Below are 22,188 nucleotides of genomic sequence, written 5' to 3' on the forward strand. Positions count from 1 at the left end.
TGTGAGTGTTTTGATGAAGAAAATGCTTGATTTAAATTTAGTCTTAAAAATGTATTAACATACTGCAATGTTGTTCACAGTCTGCCCGGCAAGAGCTAAAGCGAAAGCAGACGTAGCTGAGCTGACACACACACACACACACACTTTTATATGAGATAATCTTGGTTTGTTTAGGCGTTATCAAGAAAACTACTCTGTATTTGTAATTCCATGTAGGAAGCATCAACAAGACCTCCAGAATTTATTTAACCTCGCTTCCTAATCAAGAAGCTGTCTTACCTTAGTGATGCAGAGGTCCAAATCACGCTGATGTTGTGTATTCCTCTAAAACGTTTTCGTCCAAATCGTCTCTCTCCGTGCTTGTCTGTAAAACTGTTGGATTCTTCTTGAGGAGCAACGCTGGAAGAGTTGGATCCAGGTATGAACTGTCCGAGACAAAAAACAAACATGTTTTTCCCATTTCCTTCTGTCAAACGAGAAAACCTTTTTCTTTTTTTTTTCTCTTTTAGGTAAAAGTATGTGCCAATGAGCGGGCTACCGGTGGAAATATGATTGCACATAGGCTGTCAAAGATATCCATGCACACTGGGAAAGTCAAACACAATAGAGTATCAAACTGCAAATGTTTTCTTCCCTCCCAACGCAGGGAGCTCCGCGGAAAAATGTAAAAAATGACAATGATCTGAAAACTTCACCGAGACAAGCGGCATGAAAAAACTCCCCAGAAAAAAGGCTGTGGACAGAAAGAGGGAACATTTGTGGAAGACTTACCTTTTTATTCTTGCAGTCAGCTTATTCTCCTCAGTGGGGGAAACTGGTCAATTCAGTAACTTTGTTATATTTTGGCGCGCTGTTGTTTTCCTTAATATTTCTCAGAGGTTTGACAGTATAAGTGGAATGTTAAGTATGACTTTGGTATGAAATCAACTCACTACACTGGAAAACGAAGGGGGAGGGAAAAAAAAGACTTTCAAGGAGGAGCCATTGGTGCGCGTCAATCAACAAGCTTTTGGAGGGGGGGTAGTGACTTCACCGCAGGCCCCGCCCACAAAATCCCTGAACGCTGATTGGAACCTCTTGTCCGAAAAACCAGTCTGGCAGTACATACACTCGCAGAAATATGTCAAAGGTAAGAAATATATAAAGGCCATTTACATAAAAGACTCCGTGGGTTTATATAAAAACACTGGAACAGTATTTAAATGAATCTTTCTAAAACATTATTAATATTATGTTGTATTACTTTTAATAACTTTAAAGAAACATGGAATATTTAATGTTTCAAAACCTCAATGCAATTTTTAAAATTTTCTAAATAATAATATATAGGGTTTAAAATGGAAACTTGTGCAGTTAGTTACATGTGGAAATATTATCCTATCCAAAATATTAGTGATAAAAAGATATGGTATAGTATATAAATATAAACAGAACAGAGAAGATCACAACAAATTACATCACTACTAATCACTACTGAATAAATGGGATTTATATGTTGGAGGTATTTTCACCTGCTGGCTCATCCCCAAGGGGTGACCACAAGCGATGGGTATGCATATCTGATTTGGCACAGATTTCACATTGGATGCCACTTCTGGCACATAAATGATTACCTGGGCTCGTGACCCCCTGAGGCTGGGTTTATGTCTTCTCTCATTCTAAAAGCAGGAATCTTTTGCATGTAAGGCGAATATGTTCACTACTAAACGATGGAGTCACCTTCACGTTGCCTTGGAACTTAATTTTAGTCTTAATTTTACAGTAAGACAGAGAAAAAGAAAATGTTAAGGTCCCCTACACACTCAATAGAAAATGATGCCATCTCAATGTCACACAGAACAAACAGCACACATTCAGTGGTTTACTCTGTGGTTTAATTTTCCCCTAACAGATGTTGACATTAATGCAGTCAAACCTGCATAACCCACAGAAAGTCATTTAAAACTCCAATTTAAAGTCTAAATGAGGCAATAAGTCAATTTTGAGTCTGAATTATCCTGTAAAATAAGTAAGTAAAACCATTTCATTAGAAAAATGTTCAACCTTGAGGTAAATTAAAGGGTTAAGTCCAGATGTTAAGGGTGTAGATAGCTTCTAGAGTTTACTTACAAAATAAAAGACAGTTTCAATACAAGTGGGGTATTTCCCATTAATGAGAATGAGAATCAGAAGGAGCATTACTACTGCTTAAATGTTATTGACAGAGACACAAACATGAAAGCTGGACCTTTACTAGTAATGGAATATTTTATGTTATATTAATATTATATTATATAGTATTTTCTTGGCATTTATTGTACAATTACCTCGAGTATATAGCCAATTAGTGAGTGTAATCTGTAACAGTCTTTGTTGTAGTTTTACTTTCACATTTTAGTCTAACTATACAAATAATAATACATTTGTCATGCAATTATACAAATATACGCTGTAAATGCTCAGATTACACTAAATTCCCATAGAAACTATGAATATTAATCTCCCTCGTATTATCGCTTATTTACTGGAAAGAGGGTTTAACTAGTAACCATGTGTGTATCACTGTAAATCTTATAAGCTTACACTCACACCTTTCCATCCAGCAACAGCTCCTTCTGTTGGTCAATAACATGGTTGCAACATTTTTAGATTATGAACGTTTATACACCACACACATATTAGACAGTAGTGTGCAGTCATTTTCACACATTGTGTCTAAGAGTACAAATGTATCAGCATGACTACAATAATGTTGGCAGTTGTTTAACTATTACTCATATTACAGAAAAAAAACAATGGGGGTAGGAAGAACTCACCTTACAGCATCTCTCCAGAGGAGCTGCCAGTTTTAGGCTTCATTTAATTTGCGAGTCTGGACAACTGCCTGAGCAGGTTCAGGCAGAATACACACCTCTCACTTACTCTGGAGGCACTCGGTTCAAACAGGTTTTTCCATGCTGAGTGAAGCTCCTCTCAACGTGCAGGCAACTGAAGAAAATCGTGGGTGTTTGTAAAACTGGAAACTGGAATGTGACTGAATATCTGCCAAGCGCTCTCTCGCATGAGAAGATAGAACTATAAAACATATTTTATAAATATCTGTTCTAACAGATTAAAAAAAAAACACCCATTAAAACACCATTTGTAGGGTTGGAAGAAGGATTGGGGTAACCTGCACATCTTGTCATTCTGTGGTGGTACTGAGTGGTACTGACCATCTTCAAACAGTCAGTAGCACTCTAAATTTACTATATTACTGTGAATCAGGGCGACAAGAAAAGATAAAAAATGACAACAACAAAAACATGACAAAAACATACATTTATACAAGCTGACTTCATAGCGATTTAGTTAACAAGGAAATTTAATTCATTTGAATTATTCCCATAAGCCTGCAGCAAAGGCAATGTTTATGAATATAAAGAAATTAAAAAAGACAACATAGAAAAACCTACAGGAGTTCACATTAGAGCCAGTTATCTAGAAACATATATATTTGGAGAAACGTAACATACATGCCTAGAAAAAAGATTTTCACACCTATGTGTATATTAATGTATACAGATACACAAAACGGTTTCACAGTCGCTAAATAAAATTGAATAAACCTAAAATAAAAGTGTGTCTTTTGTGCAGATGATTACTGTCACAAAGTATTTTGATTTTGCCCTAAAGAGAAATATTTTTATTGTAATTTGGTGTTCCTGCGGTCACATTTGACACAAAAAATTGGCGCTATACAGCAACACAATACGTCAGAGCACAACAAAGCAAAAAGATAAATTCATGGTTTAACATCCTTTAATGATGTTAATAGTCTTCAAACACCTTCATAAATGAGGTGTACAATTATCTCCCTGAAACATAACTCTCCAGTCACTGGACTCCCAATGGTGTGTCTTTCTGTAGTTCCCAGAAGTTCAGATGATTGCAGTGAAATACTGAGAATGAAAAACAGAGGATTCTTCTGCACCATGTCATGCAAGATCAGACGATAAAATGACAACAATTTTGATTCTTACACCTGGGGGCACTCACACGGATAACAGCAGCACAACAGCAGGTATTGTCACATTTGAGGAACCGTTGCTGTTATCGACACCTATCACAGGAAGTGTAGGCGACTCCAAAGACGCTTGGTTGATCTGATGTGAATGTGGGTTTGTTGTATGCTGGTTTAAGTGTGAGTCCACAACTGAAGACTTGTGTGTTATTCACAAGCAATTTTGCCATCAAAGCTGGAAAGTGCGATGGCAAAGGCCTGCACAGCGCACAGCGGGTAGTTGTAATCCAGTGTGAAAATGTCATCAGCTATTCGTCCAAACTGCATCACAATGTAGTCCACTGGAAAAAGCAAAAGAATTCATTAATGGAGTAATTATCTTAATAAATAAATAGGTAGGTGGTTTGGTAGGTAGGTACGTAAGTAGGCAGGCAGGGAGTTAATAAGATGGATCATGGCAATGTACGTACTTAGAAGTAATAAAATATATAAAATATTCAAGCTGAATTCCCATATACGTTTATTCTGCATAAACTGCTTGGTCAGTCTAAAGACTGTAAAGCAAGTTCAGCATATAAACTTCAAAATTGACTTGGGATTTTAAAACAAACAAACAAACAAACAAACAAACAAACAAACAAACAAACAAACAAACAAACAAACAAACAAAACATTTGGCATAATAAATAAGAAATTTCAAATATGAAAAACTGCAGTTCTAAATTTCAGAAGAAATCATTTTTTTAAAAATTGTATCTAAGGGTTGTACAGGCAGAAGTAAAATAATCACTGACCAATGTCTGTCTCTATGAGACATAATTTAACTGGCCACTTTATTAGGTACAGTTTGCTAGTACCAGGTTAGGCCTGCTGTTGGCTTAAAAACTGCCCAATTCCTTGTGGGGCAGCACAGCAATGCAGTGGTTAACAATATTGCCCCCAGTGCACACCTTAACATGTTCTTGCAGTGCGTGCATGGGTTCAATCTAGTTCCTCCAGCACCTTCCCACAGTCCAAACACATGCATGGGGTTAGGTTAACTACGATTTTATTTGAGAGATTTTATTTCATATTGACATAACATAATGCAGCCGGCTGCACATCCATGATGCAAATCTCATGTTCCACCACATCCCGAAGGTGCTCTGGTGGATTGAGATCTGGGGACTGTGCAGGCAATTTCAGTACACTGAACTCACTGTATTCTTCAGGGAATAATTTCTCAGATGATTTGAAGTTTATGGCATGGCACATTATTCTGCTGGTTGCAGGATATACTGTGGTTATTGGGAGATGGACATTGTCAGCAGTAATACCCAGATACTCATTTAGGTTGTGTAGATCTTTGTGTTGTTTTATGCATTGCCAGTAAACTGCTTTTCATTTCTTTGCCCAACTATTTAACATATAGTAGTTGTGGACAAGCTAAAGCCACTCACGATCTTTGTTGTGGACTATCTGGAAGTTCTTGATGGAGGCTTGGGTGACCCTGCCGTTGAAGTTGAGCACATGAGATGCCGTCTCTTCGTTCCACACAGGCGTCTTGTTGTGAAGCTCGATCAGATTTTCCATCCTTCTGTTTTGGAATCTTATCAGCAAGCCATCACATTCCTGCAAAGAATTAACAAAACACAAGTGGTAAACATCAACATCAAATAGTTCATTCCCACTGGCCTTGTGTTGCTCTTAATGCTATAGACAAGACTTAACAAGTCATTTGTGAATATTCAAATTTCTTGTTTTTGCTTGAAAGCAGCACATTATTATTCTAATGATTAAGATGACAAATTACAGTTATTTATCTGCATTCTTTAGAAACAAAACTAATCTTAGTTGTTGGGTGTTACGCTTGACTGCACAAGAGTGCAGAGTTAGAACACGTAGTAAGCTCTCTCTGTCTCATTCCTCTTCTCTCTGCAGCACACCTCCACCTCTCCAAACTCTCTTCTATCTGCTCCCTCACTACAAATCACAATGCCCTCTGTAAATATCATAGTCCACAGACACCTTGAATCCATCTGCACTACCCTCACATAATTCTCTACCACTTCTGCCTTCCTCATGCAATGTCACAGTTCTTCTCTTGTAGTGGTGCAACGGATCCAAAATCTCACGGTTCGGATCGGATCCCGGTTTTAAGTCACAGATCGGATCAATTTTTGGATCAGCAAAAAAAGAAAAAAAGACAAAATTTTAACATTTACTTATTAACTTATTTAAGTATTTTTTGCCTATTAAAAACATTCAACTCAAGACTCATTCCACGGAATTATATAAAAACAAATTAAGGTGCAGTATAGGGCAGTACAGGGCTTTGTATCTACCACTCCGCTGTGACATAATGAGCGGTCACAGTCACGTAGCTTTCCGTTGACCTGGAGGTCCACCCATTTGTAGTTGGGCAACAGAAGATGCCTGGGACTGTTCAGCCATAACTTTTCCTGCTCATACATGCCTGGGTACAATCTTGTCACTGAAGTGGATGCGCAACGAAATATCATAGCGTGGCTCAAGCATGTTCATCATAGTTTAAACCCCTTGTTTTGCACAAGGGAATACGGCCTCACGTCTGCAGCTAAACACCCCAGTAGCTTTTGTAATAGCTTTAGCCCGGTCGGATTGGGGAGCAAAGGACTGCTTAAATGCCGCAAACTCCTCTACTCCTCCACTTGGACCACTAGCGCTGGCCGTAACTATCACTTGACAGACTTTTTCCTTCTTTTTTTGAATCTTCGGATCACGTGCGTCCCGAACCATGGAGTGTGATCGGTTCGGATTACGGATCAACCGTGATCCGTTGCACCACTATTCTCTTGGCACCTTATCATATCTAGATCAACAAAAACGCAGTAAAACTCCTGGACTTCACTTCTCGATCAACACTCTCGAAGCAAATATTGCATCTGTTGTGCTCTTTCATAATATAAAACCATATTTGCTGCTCAGTTATTATCAACTCCCTACTTAATCTAGCTTGAACAACTCTTTCCCATATCCTCGTGGTATGGTTCATCAGCTTTATTCCTTCTGTAGTTACTGCAGCTTTGTACATCACCATAACTCTTAAAGATCACTACCAGTACACTTCTCCATTCCTCAGGCCTCCACTTACTCTCCAGGACTGTGTGACTTAAGATTGTGTGACATTCAAAAACAAAACAAAAACTATGACTAGTCAATTCATATTGAATTTTCATATAGGCCTTTATCTTTTGCCCTCATTGACCTGGTGTTTTATATGATTGTATTTACAATGAATTTACATTTCTTGGTCGGAGGGGTACTCGCTCATTGTCTTTGCTCATTCCTGGAATGATGACAGTCATCCTTCTGGGTCCTTTTATTCCTAAGACATTGGTTTCCTGTTGTCAGAAATAACCAAAACAAAATCAAATACAGTTCTTATTATTCATATAATGCACTGTAGTTCAATGTTCTGCAGTAAAATGACTTACGTAGATGATGCCTGCTAACTCTTGCCGAGCATTAGACATGTCTGGAAGAGCTTTTTCTGGATTCACAGCGTTGTCAAACACAGTGAACTTAGTCCCCATTAAATTTGACCTAGGCAATGTATAAAACACATTCAGTTAAATGCACCTAATTAATACTTTATATGTGACAATTTGTTTACCTGCTTTGCAATTTAAACAAAAATCCTTTTACCTCAGCTTTCCCACAAAATTCTCGCCTCCTCTTGATAAATCTGTGGCATCGATGGAGATGAGGTAATTTGAAGTTGTACTTTTCTTTCTCTTCCGTCCAGCCAGTAGAAACGTCTACAAAGAAAGAAAGAAAAAAGGGAGGGGGGGACAGGACACAGACAAATGACAACTGTCCATGATAGCAGTAATTAAAATTAATAAATGAAAGGAGAACTACTGAATGTGCAGTTGTACTGTGTTTACAATTTTGGTCTGCATTTTGCAACTTTTTAAAACATGATACTGACCTTTTTTTCATTGTCTAGATGAAGGTAATACAAAGGGTAGAGGCTCTTATCCATCCCTCTCTGATCCCGAGTCACTCTGCATTTCACAGTCACACCCTGCGGAGCTGGCTCCATCACAAACTTCTCCAAGTTGTCAAATTCAATTTCAGGTGAGGGAGAGCGCTCCTGATAAAGAAGAATGGTTAAGAACATTTCAAAACATGGTCCACTCTGATGAAAGTTAAAGTGTAATATGACTGAATAAAATGTTGTGGTTGATTTGTTTGAAGTCAGATACTTTTTTCTTCTTCCCTTTGCCCTTCTTCTTCTTTGTTTTTTCTTCTTTTTCTGATTCAGAATCATCGCTTTCGTCTGCCTTTGCTGACAAAAACAACAGAGCTGTTACACGCTTGTCTGTGAATACAACAGAGGAAAGCTTTAGTAATAAACTTGCCTTTTTTCTTTGTCTTCTTGTCTTTGTCCTTATCTGCTGATGTTTGAAACATCGATGCAGAGCCGGAGTTGGATTTTTTCTTTGATCTGGTTGACTTTGTTTCTTCTTCACTGTCGTCACTTTCCGATTTGGCCGCTGTTCAGTAAACAAGTGTAAAGTGTTTCAATTTTTGTCATTTTAACATGGATGCTATGCGGCAAAGCATTTGGTAAAGTAAACAAAGACAGAGTTTTACAGTTCGTCAGTTTAAAAAAATGCAATCACCTTTCTTTTTGCTTTTTGAGTTTTTGTCTTCATTTATCTGGAACATTGAAGCTGGTTCCTTCTTCTTGTCTTTTTCCTTTGACTTGGATTTTTTTTCTTTTCCATCAGAATCTTTGTCATCTAAGGAAAAAAAGTATATAGTTTAATAAAAATGTTGTCTATTCTTAAATGTGATAACCTGAAGAATTGGAAGCACACACTGAGAAATGTAACAAAATGTAAATTCCCTTGCAGAGTGTAGAGAGTAATCTTAGTGAGCACTATGGTGTGAGTTCCAAAAAATGCAAACTGTTATCAGTTAAGTCAACAAAGATTTATGTGTGAGACAGATGTGTAGCAACAGAACTAACTTGGAGCATGCCATCTTGACTCCGTGTGGATTCAGTTTAAAATCTGCTCTCGTTGCTTCTTCCAGCTGTGTTGCCAGATTCGGACAGCATGCGAATGTGAGAGTGACTAGGGCTCAGCTTGGATCCACCCGAATTTAGATGTTAAGCTTCCATTATAGTAGTACCTTTTATTAATTTTCAGAGTTAAGGAAAAGCTGATGAAGCAAACTGGGATGCAGACGACATATTTTAGCCCTCAGTTTGTTTACCTTCATAGGATCCAAGCTGCTAAAACAAGGAGTGTATAACTGGGAGGACATCAAAGTGAAGTGAAGGATTTGAACAAATTCCTTGCGCAAATCTGTGGAGCAAATTTCTCAGAACCTCGATTACACTCGTAACACTCTCAGTGCTTCCTCTTAAAACGTTTTCCACAATGACGAATTTGTCCCAACATGCCCTCCCGTTTAGACTTACTCCCGTTTAGACTGCTAAAAGTTGTTAGTCCTCCCTGAATGTTTTTGGCAGTGTTGAACTTTGGGGATTAAAAATACATAGTTAAACATCCGCTAAGGTATGCACTGCTACACTGGTAAAAACCTTTCTAACTCCCTGCCAAGTAAATTACAGAGTAACATTAGCATTCACTTAAGAGTTAAGTTTACAGTTACCTAATATTTACTCTCTTTTAACTGTCTACTGTATCTTGAGGATAATATCTGGCTGTTTGTTTTTTTTTCTTTTTAAATCTCCACTATTTTCACTATTCCTGTTGTTTGTGACTGAGCAAGAGTGCACAGTGAGTTTTAGAGCTGTCAAGGAAAGCTGACAACAGGACAACCAGAACAAAACTATTAAAGCTGCAAGCAGAAAAAACACAATGAGGTGAAAGGTGACAAAATGCTTTGGAGAGCATTTTGAGATTGATCACATAAGTAATTGTGTGGCCAATCTTCTATTATAAATACTGTATCTCATGCAGAGATTTGAGCCAATAGTTCATTTCTGCAATCAAAGAATGAGTCCTGCTAAAACCAGCTCACTGCAAAATTCTTGACAAACAGGTGAGTTAGAGCGCTTTGGGAATAATTATAGCAACATCATTTCCAAATATCTTATGCTCAGATTCACTGAGCAAATAAATGAAGGGAACAGAAGCAAAGACTGGTGGGAGAAGGTTATAAGCGCCCTGAGTAAAGTATTCATGATTACACCTTAACATGTTCACAGTGTCAACATGCTCAGGGGTTTCATTCTGTATCATGTTTACCATCTTAGTTTAGCACGTTCACATTTATTAACAGCAAAAAAGACAAAGTACAGGTAGAGTATATTTAAGTATAGTTAGGAGAAATCATGTCAAAAGTCCAGACATTTTATAAAGCACTACAATGAATAGCTAAAGATTTAGTATTGAAACATATAGAGTATGTCTATGTATATTCTCAGTCAACCAGGTCATGGTAATCTTGAATGACTGGACATCTTTTCAGATTGTATGTTTTTCCTCTCACCTTCTGTAAGAGGCTTCTTCAGTTCTAAAATAACTGAGGAAGCCTACAAGTAGGGCTGGGCCATTTCATATCGTTCACGGTAATACCGGTATAGTGTTCGGCAACGACAAGAAAATGAAATATTGCGATAGAATTTGGGTAAAACGCGCATGCGCGGTGCCTTTGTTTTCATATGCACATGGCGGAAAAAGCGTGCCGGCGGCGACGGAGCATGAGAAGGGCGAAAGTGGATCGTTGAATGAAACGGATGAACCAGAAGTGGTTTGTAAAAATGCTGCAGCTTCAGTGGTGTGGAACTGGTTTAGCTTTCGACCGTCAGATACACAACAAAGCACTATTTTTGGTAGAGCATGCTAGCAGGCCGTCGTTATTACTGTGTTTTTTGACATTGACAGTGCCCCTTATAATCCCGTGTGCCTTATGTATGAATTGTGGTTGTGTTTACTGACCTCGAAACGATTTTATGTCGTACACGGCGCTCAAAAATCTGTCAAATATTTTAGTACGACTTTGCTAAGCTACAAACCCGCACCGCTTGATGGATTGTCGGAGCATTACGGCTATCGTAGGCAGGAGCCTCGCGGAGTGATACGTACTGTGCTTCAACATAATATTACCGTATTGTGTGTGTATAACCCCTTTTTAAGTTTTGTGGATATTATACATGGTTGTGCTCAGGATATGTCGGCCAGTTTCCACTGGAAATGCCTTTTGGTTAAACTGTCAGCGAGGAATTTGCATTTGCACTGTTACATTTTTATATAATTTTAATGCACATAAAAAAACAGCTGCTTGTTTAAGTGAAAATACACTAATAATAAAAAATACACTTTTGCACTAATAAAGTTGTGGAGTTGTAAAGTATTTTGTCTAGTGTCAATTATATCGTCAGTTATATCGTTATTGCAAATTTTCAAATGTATATCGAGATAAATATTTTTGGTCATATCGCCCTGCTCTACCTACAAGAACAAAAACCTCACATTCTACCATACAACACCAACTATCAGCTCCAACGTAATCTTGTGATCCCCTCCCAGATGTTTCAAGCCCCACTTACACCTTGCCTCAAGAAACCACAAAAGCTCTCATGATGATGAGGTGAGACAATGTGGTGCAAGGTTTCACACCTTGACCCAGATGATGGCAATGACCCACACATTTTTTCCCATCTTGGCTCACATCATGATGACTCACATGATTAACAGTGGGTCAGTCACCATTAGGATCACCTCCAAGAGCACAGCTATTGCTGGGGGTTAAATACCTGGGAGTTTTTTGAGAACTGAAGCGTCTTGAAGAGCTAAAACATCGCAATGAACTGAAAACATGTCAAGCTGCCTTCTGTTCATGCACTCAATACTATTGCAACAAGTGAAATTTTATATGGTGATGCCACAACATAAAACCACAAAAATGTCAAACTTAAGGTTCACTTGGACACATTATCTGGGAATCCACAGTAGATTAAGTAGTTTGTTCAATCTGGATAAAAGTTGTGGACAGACCTACTGAATGACTCACACTGCTAAAGCCATGCTGTTAGCAGGACTAAAAATATCCACATTCTAGCAACACCTGAAAGTGATGATGGGATGGAATAAAGAAAATATCTCTTAGAAAACATGGCTTCACATCAAAAATTCAGTTCTGTTTGGATTATTTCACTGATTCAGTTTTCCGAATTATTCTGTTTATTTATTCAGAATGTTTTATTCACTTACTTCAAAAACATGCTGGTGTGTAACATCATGCTGCAATAATTAATTACATTTTCCACAGTTAATTACTTAGAGGAAAACCACTTAGTTCATTATTATGTGACAACACAGCCAAGTAAGTAAGTGTTTCCACTAAATGGCTCACACGCCATTACACAATAACATCATCTAATCCTCTTAATTACAATCTGGTCATATAACTTGTGTTTAGAGCACGCCATTAACGCCCTTTAGACAACAGCTTTCTTCTCCTCATCGTCATACCTTTAGTTTTAGTTTTCTTCTCTCGGGTGGAGCTTGCAGATGGAGAACTATCCTTGGTTGCTTTTTTCTTAGTTTTCTTTTTCGGAGTATCTTCACCGTCCTCTTCATCGTCATCATCTGAGTCTGAATCTATAGTAATAGAAATCAGTGCACTCAATCTACATTGAAATTACATGGCGTATTTTTGTGGGAGTTACTTAAAGTGTCATTGTATAGGAAACACACCCCAGCTTTAACACAGCCCAGTGAAAACTCAATATTACAGTCATTGTTGACTTACCTTTTTTCTTTTTTGGAGCACTTTTTGCTTTCTTTTTAGTCTGTTTTTCCTTTTCTGGTTCCTCTTTGTCTTTTTCTAGCTTCTTTTTCTTCACTTTCTTCCCATCTATAATGTTGATAAGGAAAAAGATATGTAACTGCTTTCGTTAGACTACAATAGAGATGATATAGTAAAAGTTGTTTTTATCTCCTCACTCTGAATGGCAGAACTGTCCTCTTTGGCTACATCTTCATTCTTCTTTGTCTTAGCTTTTTTGGGCTTGGTCTCAATTCCATTCAGCTTGGCTTCTGTTGTACCATTGGCCTCTTCTTTCTTCTTTTTTGGTTTCTATAGATTTTCTTTAAGCACACAAAAAAGATTATTGGCAATACTCATAGAGCCCTTACTACAACTGAGCTAAATTAAAATGGTAAGACATAAAATGCAGTGAAAGATTTAGTCAAACTAGCGAGACTGTTATATGTAACAACTCACCATCACAAATTCAGATGTGAGGAAAACAGTGGGAAGAAAGACAATAAAAAGATGAACAGAAGTGGCATCATTATTTTTTTCTATTCTAAATGATTCAAATGAAGTGAAAGTTGTTTATTTTGCACTGGTAGCTCCTGTCAAATCTGCCTGATAAGTTTAGCGTTGGATTTGTAAATCAGCATAAAAACTGTTTAAAGGAAGTTAATGGAGAAACAGGGCATGAGGTAATAATGATGTGATGCATGTAAGTCTGTCTCCTCTAGAACTGAACAATCTGTTTCTATTCTTGATGAGACCGTTTCATAAGAAACACAAGAAAAGGAGAAACAAACAGGTTTTGCAACAATTTTAAGTAACCTGCCAAGGCCTTCAAGCCCTGGAGAAAACACCCACTGCACTGCGTTGTGATGAAGTCATGCCTGCTACGATTCCCTGATGAAAACGTGACAGCTAAAATGGGATCGTAAATTACGAGAAAGTATTTTATACTCAATTCTGATTCTGAAATATAAAGTACATTTGTTTTGTGCATCTTAAATGCAGTTATTTATAACTTTTCTTTTTTTGCTTTTCCTTCTTTATCGTCTATAACACAAACCTCTTCCTAAAGTGTATACAAGTTTAAGCCAAGTCAAAAGGGGGCTCTTCTCCCTGTAAATAGTCCTTTCTTTTTTTTACATAAATAAATAGTTTAAAAAACAAACAAACAAACAAAACAAAACAACAACAACCCCCCCCCCCCCAAAAAAAAACCCCCAAAACACAACAACAACAAAAAAACCAAAACAAAAACCAAAACAAAGGGAAGTTATCCTATTCTTTCTTCACACACCAATCCCCACACCACCACTCTGTCATTACTCCTCTGTTCTTCAAGTTACAGAAAGCCAGCTTGTAAAGGGGGACCAAATACAATCATATTGATGCAATTTGTCTAATAAACCATAAGTCACTTTTTCGTAAGACGCCAACTTAGCCATTGTCTTTAGCCACTCTTCATAGGGAGGGGGGTTCTCTTTCCGCCAATGTCTTAGCAGGACCCGTTTGGCCGTAGTAAGAGCAAAAATAATACATCTTTTTGTATAACTGGAAAAATCTCCATCAGAAAGTTCTGTGGTTATACCAAGTATGGACAGTTTTGGTGAGATACCAAATCTCTTTTTTAAAACACTGAAAATTACCTCCATTATATTTTCCCACCAATCCCGAAGTGCCAAACAGCTCCATAAGATATGTAAAATCGAAGCATTTTGACCATCACATCTCCAACATTCGTCCGTAGAGGCCAGGTTCCATTTATACAATTGTTGCGGTGTTCAATGCCACCTATGGATTATCTTAAGTTGAATAAATCTACTGCCTGTTTCTTTATACATAGTATTAACATTTTGAAAACATGAATCCCATTCAACTGAAGATATGTCCAAAGCCATAAATAGTCCTTTCTGAAAAATCTATTTATTTAAAAAAAAAAATCATCTAAACAATGAGATTAGCTTTGATATTTTTTCAGTAAAATACACACAGCCTACATCAGTGATATTAAATTAAAAGGATTTTATTTTACCAAACATCTCATACATTTATTGAGTCTTAGGACTAAACTTTTGTGCTAAGTGACAAAAACAATATGTCAACATCTAAAGTCACAGACAACGAGGTCAGTGTGATCGCTAGCACCGGAGATGGGAAAAGTAATCCTATTAAATGCAGGCCTATTTGTGTCCACAGGAAATCCGCATCTCAGAGTTATGGCAGCAGATTTGACATTTGCTGTATTGTGATGAATTGTTGCATTTAAGTTATCAAATGTCACTGGACGCTTTAGCCACATTACCACATTTGTTTATTATATTTGTCTATTCGTATAGCACTTATGATTATTGATGCTCATTTTGTAAGTTTAGACTTCACCAACAACAGTCACAAGTGTAATTAATTTTGGTCAGTTGTACAACTACACAATATGCAACTGTATTGTTCTCAAATATAATGTTACTGAGTCAAATTAAACAAATTTTACTGATGGTGCAAGATTTGCCACAAAATCCAGGACAATACATAAATAAATAAATATAGAAATAAAAGTTAAAGTAAAGTAAGAATTAAGAAAATGCTTTTGCAGTTGCATTTGGTTCAGACATGCACCATAGCAGCATTCCAGTTTGCTTGAATGTCTGGATTACTGACTGATTTTAATCCCTGAAGCATGCTTCCAAATATGTGTCCTCTCCACAACAAACAGAAATATGAGAAATTCACCTGTACAACTTTAAACTTTGCAGTATATCGATAAATAACGTCATGTGAAGTGTTAAGTTACTCTTATAAAAGTAACTTGTGTAGTCCACTTCCCAAATATTGGCACATTTTATCCCCGAGGAGCTTAAAGTCCAGAGAAAAGTAATCTTATTTAAAATATTTTTTTTAAAGAAAATCTACAAAAACCTAAGTTCAACCTTTTACCTTCTCTGCAGACATGACGTGGCCTCCAAATTTAGCTCTCCCACCGCTTCTTTTTATGGCTTAGAAAATAAAAAAGCAGACCTCTCAGGGGAGATGATGACAGAGAGAGAAAACCCTGTGCTCACTGCATCTCCATCAGCAGAAAGTTGTTAATAGGATTTATGTGTAAAGCCATCTGCTCTGCAGGAACACGTCAACGGGAGAAACCAAGAAAGGCTCGGGAGGAGGGAGAAGAGTTGTTTGTCACGTGTTTCAACCATTCAGAAAACTACATGAAAATTTTCTTTTCGAGGTTTTCATGCCAGTGGCATCTTCATAACAACTTCAGGGCAAGGTACCCCCCAATGTACTGTGTGTCACACCTACAGTCAGCAGTATCTTGGCTTGCAATGTTGCAATCTGGATCACAAGCTGGAGCGGTCTTCCAACACAGACAAAGAGGGTCTGAGCTGGCTTTACTTTCTGCAAAGGCTCAGATCCTTCAATGTATGCAGCAGGCTGCTCTATATGTTTTATCAGTCTGTTGTTGCGAGCACCACCTTCTTTGCTGTGGCGTGCTGGGGTGCAGGCATCAAAACAAACAGACTAAACAAACGCATCAGGGAGGCCAAGTCTGTTGTTGGCATAAAGCTCGTCACCCTGGAGGAGATGATTAGTGACAGTATGCTGGCAAGACTGTTGGCAATCACGGACAATGAATCCCACCCCCTCCATAACACACTGGACAATCTGAAGAGCAGTTTCAGCAACAGGCTTCTTCAACCTCGCTATCTGAGGGAACATTACAGTAGGTCGTTCCTTCCCGCTGCTATCAGACTCTTTAATTCATCCACTTGGGTCAGATCCACACATGTGGAACACAATTAATCACACATCAATGCACTCATTGTCACTTTTGCCATTTTATATTTATATGTATATTCATATTTATGCCTATATCTCTATATTTATCTATCTATCTTAATATTTATCTGTCATAACTCGGTTTCTACTGTTTGTTGTATATTTGCTGCTATGACAACTCAATTACCCACTGGGATTAATAAAGTTTCTCTGATTCGGATTTCGGAACCAATTACTTCTAAATATGTGAAAGGTCAACAAAGCTGACAGTTAGTGGTGTTTTTATTTATTTATTTATTTGATGAGTTAATTGTTAATCCCAATAAAAATCCAAAAGTCCAAGACCCAAAGATATTATGTTTCATTTCAAGGAAGAATAAGGAAGCTTGAGAAGCATTAAGAAGAATCATTCAGTCCATGACAGTTTTACAAAAACAATTAATAAAGCAGTAAAGAAACAATTTATAGAGCAGTCAAACTCTTACCCTTGCTATAGCCTGCAAATGCAATGGTGGATATATTAGATTAACAGGTCACTGGGCCTAAGTAGGTCCACCCGATAGCAGCACATAAAGCTTTCCCTTCTTATTGGTTTAGCGCTACTTGGTCTGTATCATTGGAAACTGAGTGTGGTAGCGCAGTAATAACCATTCATCATCCATAAACCTGATGGACGGCATGAGGAGAAAAGGAAAAAAAAGAGGAAAAAAGCTTGCATGGTAAGGACTATGAAAAGCTCTAAAGTGCTGCATGGAATGTTTACATACTGTACTTGCCATCCATCCAGGCCTCTTTCATGATGTGTTTGTGGCGAGGCAGAAATTGTAAGATATCCAGCAAAAATCGTGTGATTTTAAACCTACTTGTACATATTTATACGTATTACAACCATACCATTACAAACATACAATTCTTTAGTAGGTGTGTGGTTCTTAGGCAACGGTGTCTCAACTACTCACAAGCCTCCATATACACAGTGAAGCCCACAAAGTAGTCACGTGATACAAGTTGTAAGAGGATTTTCATCGAGCAACAGGTCCCCCCATGAACTTGCAGACAAACATGATGCCATGACTGTTCAACTGGGATTACTATAATCAGCTATTCACCATCTGTGCACATTTTTTTTTAATTTTTAGCATCAACTCTGTGGAGAAACACGGAAGATGGAAATTCAAAGAGATTCAGAACAAATAAAAATGTGCAGTCTTAATTCAGGTAGGTGTAACCGCACAGTCACACTGCGTTACAAAAAGACTACTGAATCTAGAGATCTGGTTATAACCACAAGCCCTGCGGTTTCCTTCCTGCTTTCATTTAAAAATAGAGATTAAAAATTAGTGTCACTATCAAAAACAAAGTGTCATTTCCTCAGCTGACCACCAGATGCTGCTGTACCCCAAGAGACAGAAAACAACGCATGAAGCAGCTGGGAGACACCAGAGGGAACATGGAGAAACTGTAATTTGATTCATCTCGACATATTTTAAAAATGACGGCTTGAATCACAAGCTGTCACGTTCACAGTTAAAAAGGAGGTTTTCTTCATCATCGTGTCCCATGCGGCTGTAGCCTGAGTGCTCACAGAGGGAATGGGAGGAAATAAATCAAAGCAGAAGTGAACAATAACAAGTAATAGGAAACAAAGACGGGAAAGCACTGTGTTGTAGTTTTATATGGGCCAGACTCTTTGTTTTTCTGCATCACTGTGCAGCTCACACTGTCCAGACTGCTGACTGCTGAAAACGCTCTGGACTAATGGCCTTGCTGGCATTTCTGCAAATGCTTGACAGTAACATGGCAGCTGGCAGGCGGCCTAAGGAGGGCGAGTGACCTTAAGGGAGCAGCAGAGAAGCCATCACGATCTTAAAGAGACAGAAACCACGGTGTGTTTCTCACCATACAATGTGTCTCTCACCATACAGTGTGTCTCCAGCCCATTTTAGTTTTATTTTTATCACCACGAGGAAGATAGTAAACATCGTCAAAGCAATGAGAAGCAGTGTCACAGACTATACCAGAGCGGCTGTAAAAGCAGCTCTTACTATGCCAACAACTGTAACAACAAGCCTGAATGAAATGAAAACACATTAATCTTTGTTATGGTGAAATGGAGGCCATTCAAAGCAGTTGTGCAAACACTAAGCAAAGAAGATATATGTTGAAATACATATAGCTTGACCTTGGACCTGAGAAGGGGGCATGATCGTGGTATTTTAGTTCACCCATGGGTTTAGTGCTGAAACAGCATGCTGGTAAGGACGTGAACCCGGAGACACTCTAAAACCGAGTGAATCAACTCAGAGAAGGCCCATATTGCAGGAAGCACAAACAATGAAGACGAAACAGGGAAATCTGGTTTACATGAGTATATCCCCAAAGGGAAGACTGTCTGAGGAAGGTGGAAGGATAGCAAAAAGACAATGGCAGGAGGTCTTTTCCATTCATTATAAATGGAAATATGTTATTCAGGAACAAAAATAGCAGCTAGGATTGTACAAAGATCAAACCTCTCAAGCATACAAGCACAATTCACATACAGACATAACACAATAACTGCATTCATTTTAAGGTCTTTATGGTATCATATTTATATTCTGATTTACCAAGCTCTTCTTGCTTAGTTCTTCTTCTACTCCTCGCGTGTGGGAAAGTCCTCATCATTTCATCACCTAAAAGTCAAGGAAAGTCTCAACGAAACATTTAAACTGCTTCAGTGAATGTATACTTGCTGACGTTTACTGTTACAATAGTACCCCATCTAAGCACTAATTTTAAGAACTGAGGCTGGCGAGTTAAATCATTTCAAAATGTTGCTTTTCTGTTTAGATTTTTATTTATAATGTTCAGAAATAATTTTTTAAGATGTATGGATTCCGGACAAATAATAAGACATAGATTCATTGTTTTAGCTGTACACCATGATCACCCCACTGAAGGCCCATTTGATGCCAGGAAAAAACCCTGTAAACAGAGTTGTTAGTGGAAATCTTGACATATTGCTAATGCAAGAGAAAAAGCTAAACAATCCCAAACCTCTTTTAGGATTTGTAGTGAGTGTAGAGGACTTCAGATGGCTGGGCACAAATCCATGGATACCGTACTGTGTTCAGCTATAATACAGGCCACTTGAGTCCAGCATGGACAAACAGACACACCTAAATGAACAAACCTCTTCATTTATGCCATTGATATATTGATTTTAGTAAAGGGTGAAACAATAAATTATCTTTCTATTTTCATAATTGAGCTTTTCCAAGGGTTAAATTGATGGGAAGATTAAAAAACATGCTGAAAACCAAAGTTTGCTAAGGCACAAACATAAAAAATTGCCAAATCAACGAAGGAACAAATTAGAAACACTGGCTCTCTCAGAAGCCTCGCTAGTAGCTCGTTCTTGTTTATAAAATCCTCTGAGCTGGATAATAGCAGGTCAACTAAAGGCTGTACTGTACAACATAGAGTGTATTAACTGAAACTACCTAGCCATAACACTCTTGAAAAAGGTTAAAGGTTGACTTAGATTGTAGGTGACTAGGTGATGACAAATGTAAACAAGGGTAGAGTCCCAGTGAAGAGAGTCCTTACACACTGGCACCAACTAAACCCGTAAAAATATACAATAAACACAAAGATACACATATATGCATAGGTGAGTGTGCTTCTCATATGTGATACTTGTACATAGCTGTGTGAAGGGTCATAGTGTTTCTTGAGTATAGATAGCAAAAGTAATACAATGTTGCAATGTAGCAGGGAAGGATCCAGAATCTAGAAATTTGACACAAACTCAAGGTGTGGTCAAAAAGCAAAAAAAAACCCCAGTCTATTCTTTATTTAGATTTTATAGCACAGTACTGCCCACTACTCAAAAAAGTATTAGAATAACAACTAAAACCCCTTGAGACCCAGAGCTTACTCTTAGACTATGAGCAAATCACTACTCAGGCTAAATTACTGCATCAGTAAAAACATAAACCTATTTTTTTTTTTTGCACTTCCTGTCACTGAGTTCATTATTCTTTAATGCCATTCTGTGTAAAAGTTGCATAAAAAGCACAGTTGGAGTGCTATAAATTCTTAAGAAGGCAGCAACGTGGAGGGTTAGACGAGAATCCCGGGGCCACTCGGAGCAGAAAAGAAAAAAGAAAAAGGCAGAGCAGCCAGGATCTTGTGCGAACTGTAACACAAGGAGTGCTGAGCCTCGTGAGAGCTTGACACACATCTGAAAAGTAGGACAAAGTATCCAGGAAAGAGTGCTGTAGCTTGCATTTCCTATTCTCTGGGTGTCTGTGATAGAGACCAGGCTTGCTTGAGCGATTCAAACCATCGTGGATCTCTAACAGATGTACTGCTGCCTTAAGGATTGAGCTGGCATGAGCTGACATTACCCTGAGAGCAGAGTAAAAGTCCTGAGAGCGGTCACTGCCCTGAGCCCCCAAGAGAGTGTGGGTGGTGGGAGAGAGTGCAAAAAGACAGCGCTCTCCTCACAGATTTGTCCTCGCTGTTCTTCTGAAACAGGCAGTGCTCTTTTGAAATGGTGCCAGCGGAGGCTGGCCCAAATCTTTGCAGCTGAAACTTTTACAAGCTCGTGAGCAGAACGGGAAAGACACAGAGTAAGATCTGTGCAAGGAGTTTGCAGCTCCTACCTCTTCCTCGGCCTGTCGAGATATAAAAAAAAGCAAAGAGCCACGCTTTCTTTCTTTGACAATGTATATAGTCTTCAAGATTATCAACAGAAATGTTCTGGATCGAAGACTGCATTGGAAGAGAAAGGCTTCAAAGTATGTGTAAGAAATGAATAAAAGAAAAATGAAGACTCAGTGACGTCACTCAGGAAGCTGTCTTGGATGTTGCCTGAGGAAAGATGCATTGTCTGTGGCATTCTTGGCAGGGACACCCTCGAACATTAAACCTGTACGCTCTATTCAAGACTGGAATATGGGATTATCAAAGTGATTTTCATTTCTGGGTGAAGCTCCGTGTGCAACATTATTTTGAATCTGTTTATGTTCACAGATTGGCCTGCACTGTTGCCTTTGTTTTTGCTTCATAGCTCGATGACACAGTTTGTTACTTCAGGATGTATTGTGGTAAACACCCGAGACCACTCATTTAGTACGCTATGTTGACAGTAAACAGGGCCTTCCACTCTCAGCTACAACAAAACTAAACCAAAGTCTGAAAGGCGAACTCTGCCTTTGCTGCTTTGCTCAAAATCTGAATAAAGACACAGGCAGGTGCAGAACAACTAAAGACGTCCTGAGAGACGATGAAAATGGGAGGCATGTACTACCTGGGAATGATGCCAACTGCTGACAAAAGCCTTTAATGCTCAGCTCCAAGAGAAGCCTTTAACTCATTTGCTCTGAAATGCTACAGGAATACTGAAGTCTTTCCCAACTGTAGATAAATCTGTCAAACCTCTTGGCTTTGTTACAACACAGCATGTAAGTACTCACTTCTGATTTCTTTGCCCAAGCTTACATCTCTGTCTTTTTCTCTGCATTTTTTATCCCCTCCCAGCTGCAAATCCTACAGTAAAGTGAGATGTCTATTTGATGACACATAATCTTTGCTTCATATGGCTTTTCCCATTTAGTGTGGGGAACGTCAATTCTAAGCCACATGACGTTTGTATATATTGTGGAACCATGTAAGTAAAA

At 38.3% G+C, this 22,188-nt stretch overlaps 2 protein-coding genes across 8 annotated transcripts in view; both read right to left on the reverse strand.

Moving 5' to 3' along the window:
- Positions 1 to 949, reverse strand: part of LOC102786312 (transcriptional enhancer factor TEF-5-like) — a 28,864-nt gene extending 27,915 nt beyond the window's left edge. For all 7 annotated transcript variants that reach the window (XM_006782832.2, XM_006782831.2, XM_006782830.2 and 4 more), the window contains exons 1-2: positions 772 to 949; positions 280 to 425 (exon numbers count right to left, since the gene is read on the reverse strand). The gene's annotated coding sequence lies outside the window, so the exon portion shown is untranslated. The remainder of the gene's footprint in view (positions 1 to 279; positions 426 to 771) is intronic.
- A 2,376-nt stretch (positions 950 to 3,325) lies between these two features.
- Positions 3,326 to 15,806, reverse strand: tulp1b (TUB like protein 1b). Its single transcript, XM_087841350.1, has 13 exons — positions 15,680 to 15,806; positions 12,934 to 13,066; positions 12,740 to 12,844; positions 12,460 to 12,588; positions 8,632 to 8,751; positions 8,368 to 8,502; positions 8,212 to 8,294; positions 7,935 to 8,099; positions 7,649 to 7,761; positions 7,438 to 7,546; positions 7,246 to 7,344; positions 5,422 to 5,593; positions 3,326 to 4,323 (listed from the first exon to the last, which is right to left on the reverse strand). Exons 1-13 carry the CDS (start codon positions 15,692 to 15,694, stop codon positions 4,190 to 4,192), a joined length of 1,512 nt encoding a protein of 503 aa, XP_087697476.1. The 5' UTR covers positions 15,695 to 15,806; the 3' UTR covers positions 3,326 to 4,189.
- Between the last annotated feature and the right edge of the window lie 6,382 nt (positions 15,807 to 22,188).

Source organism: Neolamprologus brichardi, chromosome 5 (genome assembly GCF_056152115.1).
Source record: "Neolamprologus brichardi isolate AB-2024 chromosome 5, ASM5615211v1, whole genome shotgun sequence".
In the NCBI taxonomy this organism is placed as follows: Eukaryota; Metazoa; Chordata; class Actinopteri; order Cichliformes; family Cichlidae; genus Neolamprologus; species Neolamprologus brichardi.

What these genes read in the sequence shown, in the direction of transcription:
- tulp1b (XM_087841350.1), bottom strand. An exon ending in GCAAAGGGAAGAAGAAAAAA is followed by an intron (nt 8,100 to 8,211) that starts GTATCTGACTTC and finishes CTTCTTTATCAG; the next exon opens with GAGCGCTCTCCCTCACCTGA. An exon ending in GATAGTCCACAACAAAGATC is followed by an intron (nt 4,324 to 5,421) that starts GTGAGTGGCTTT and finishes TGCTTTTTCCAG; the next exon opens with TGGACTACATTGTGATGCAG.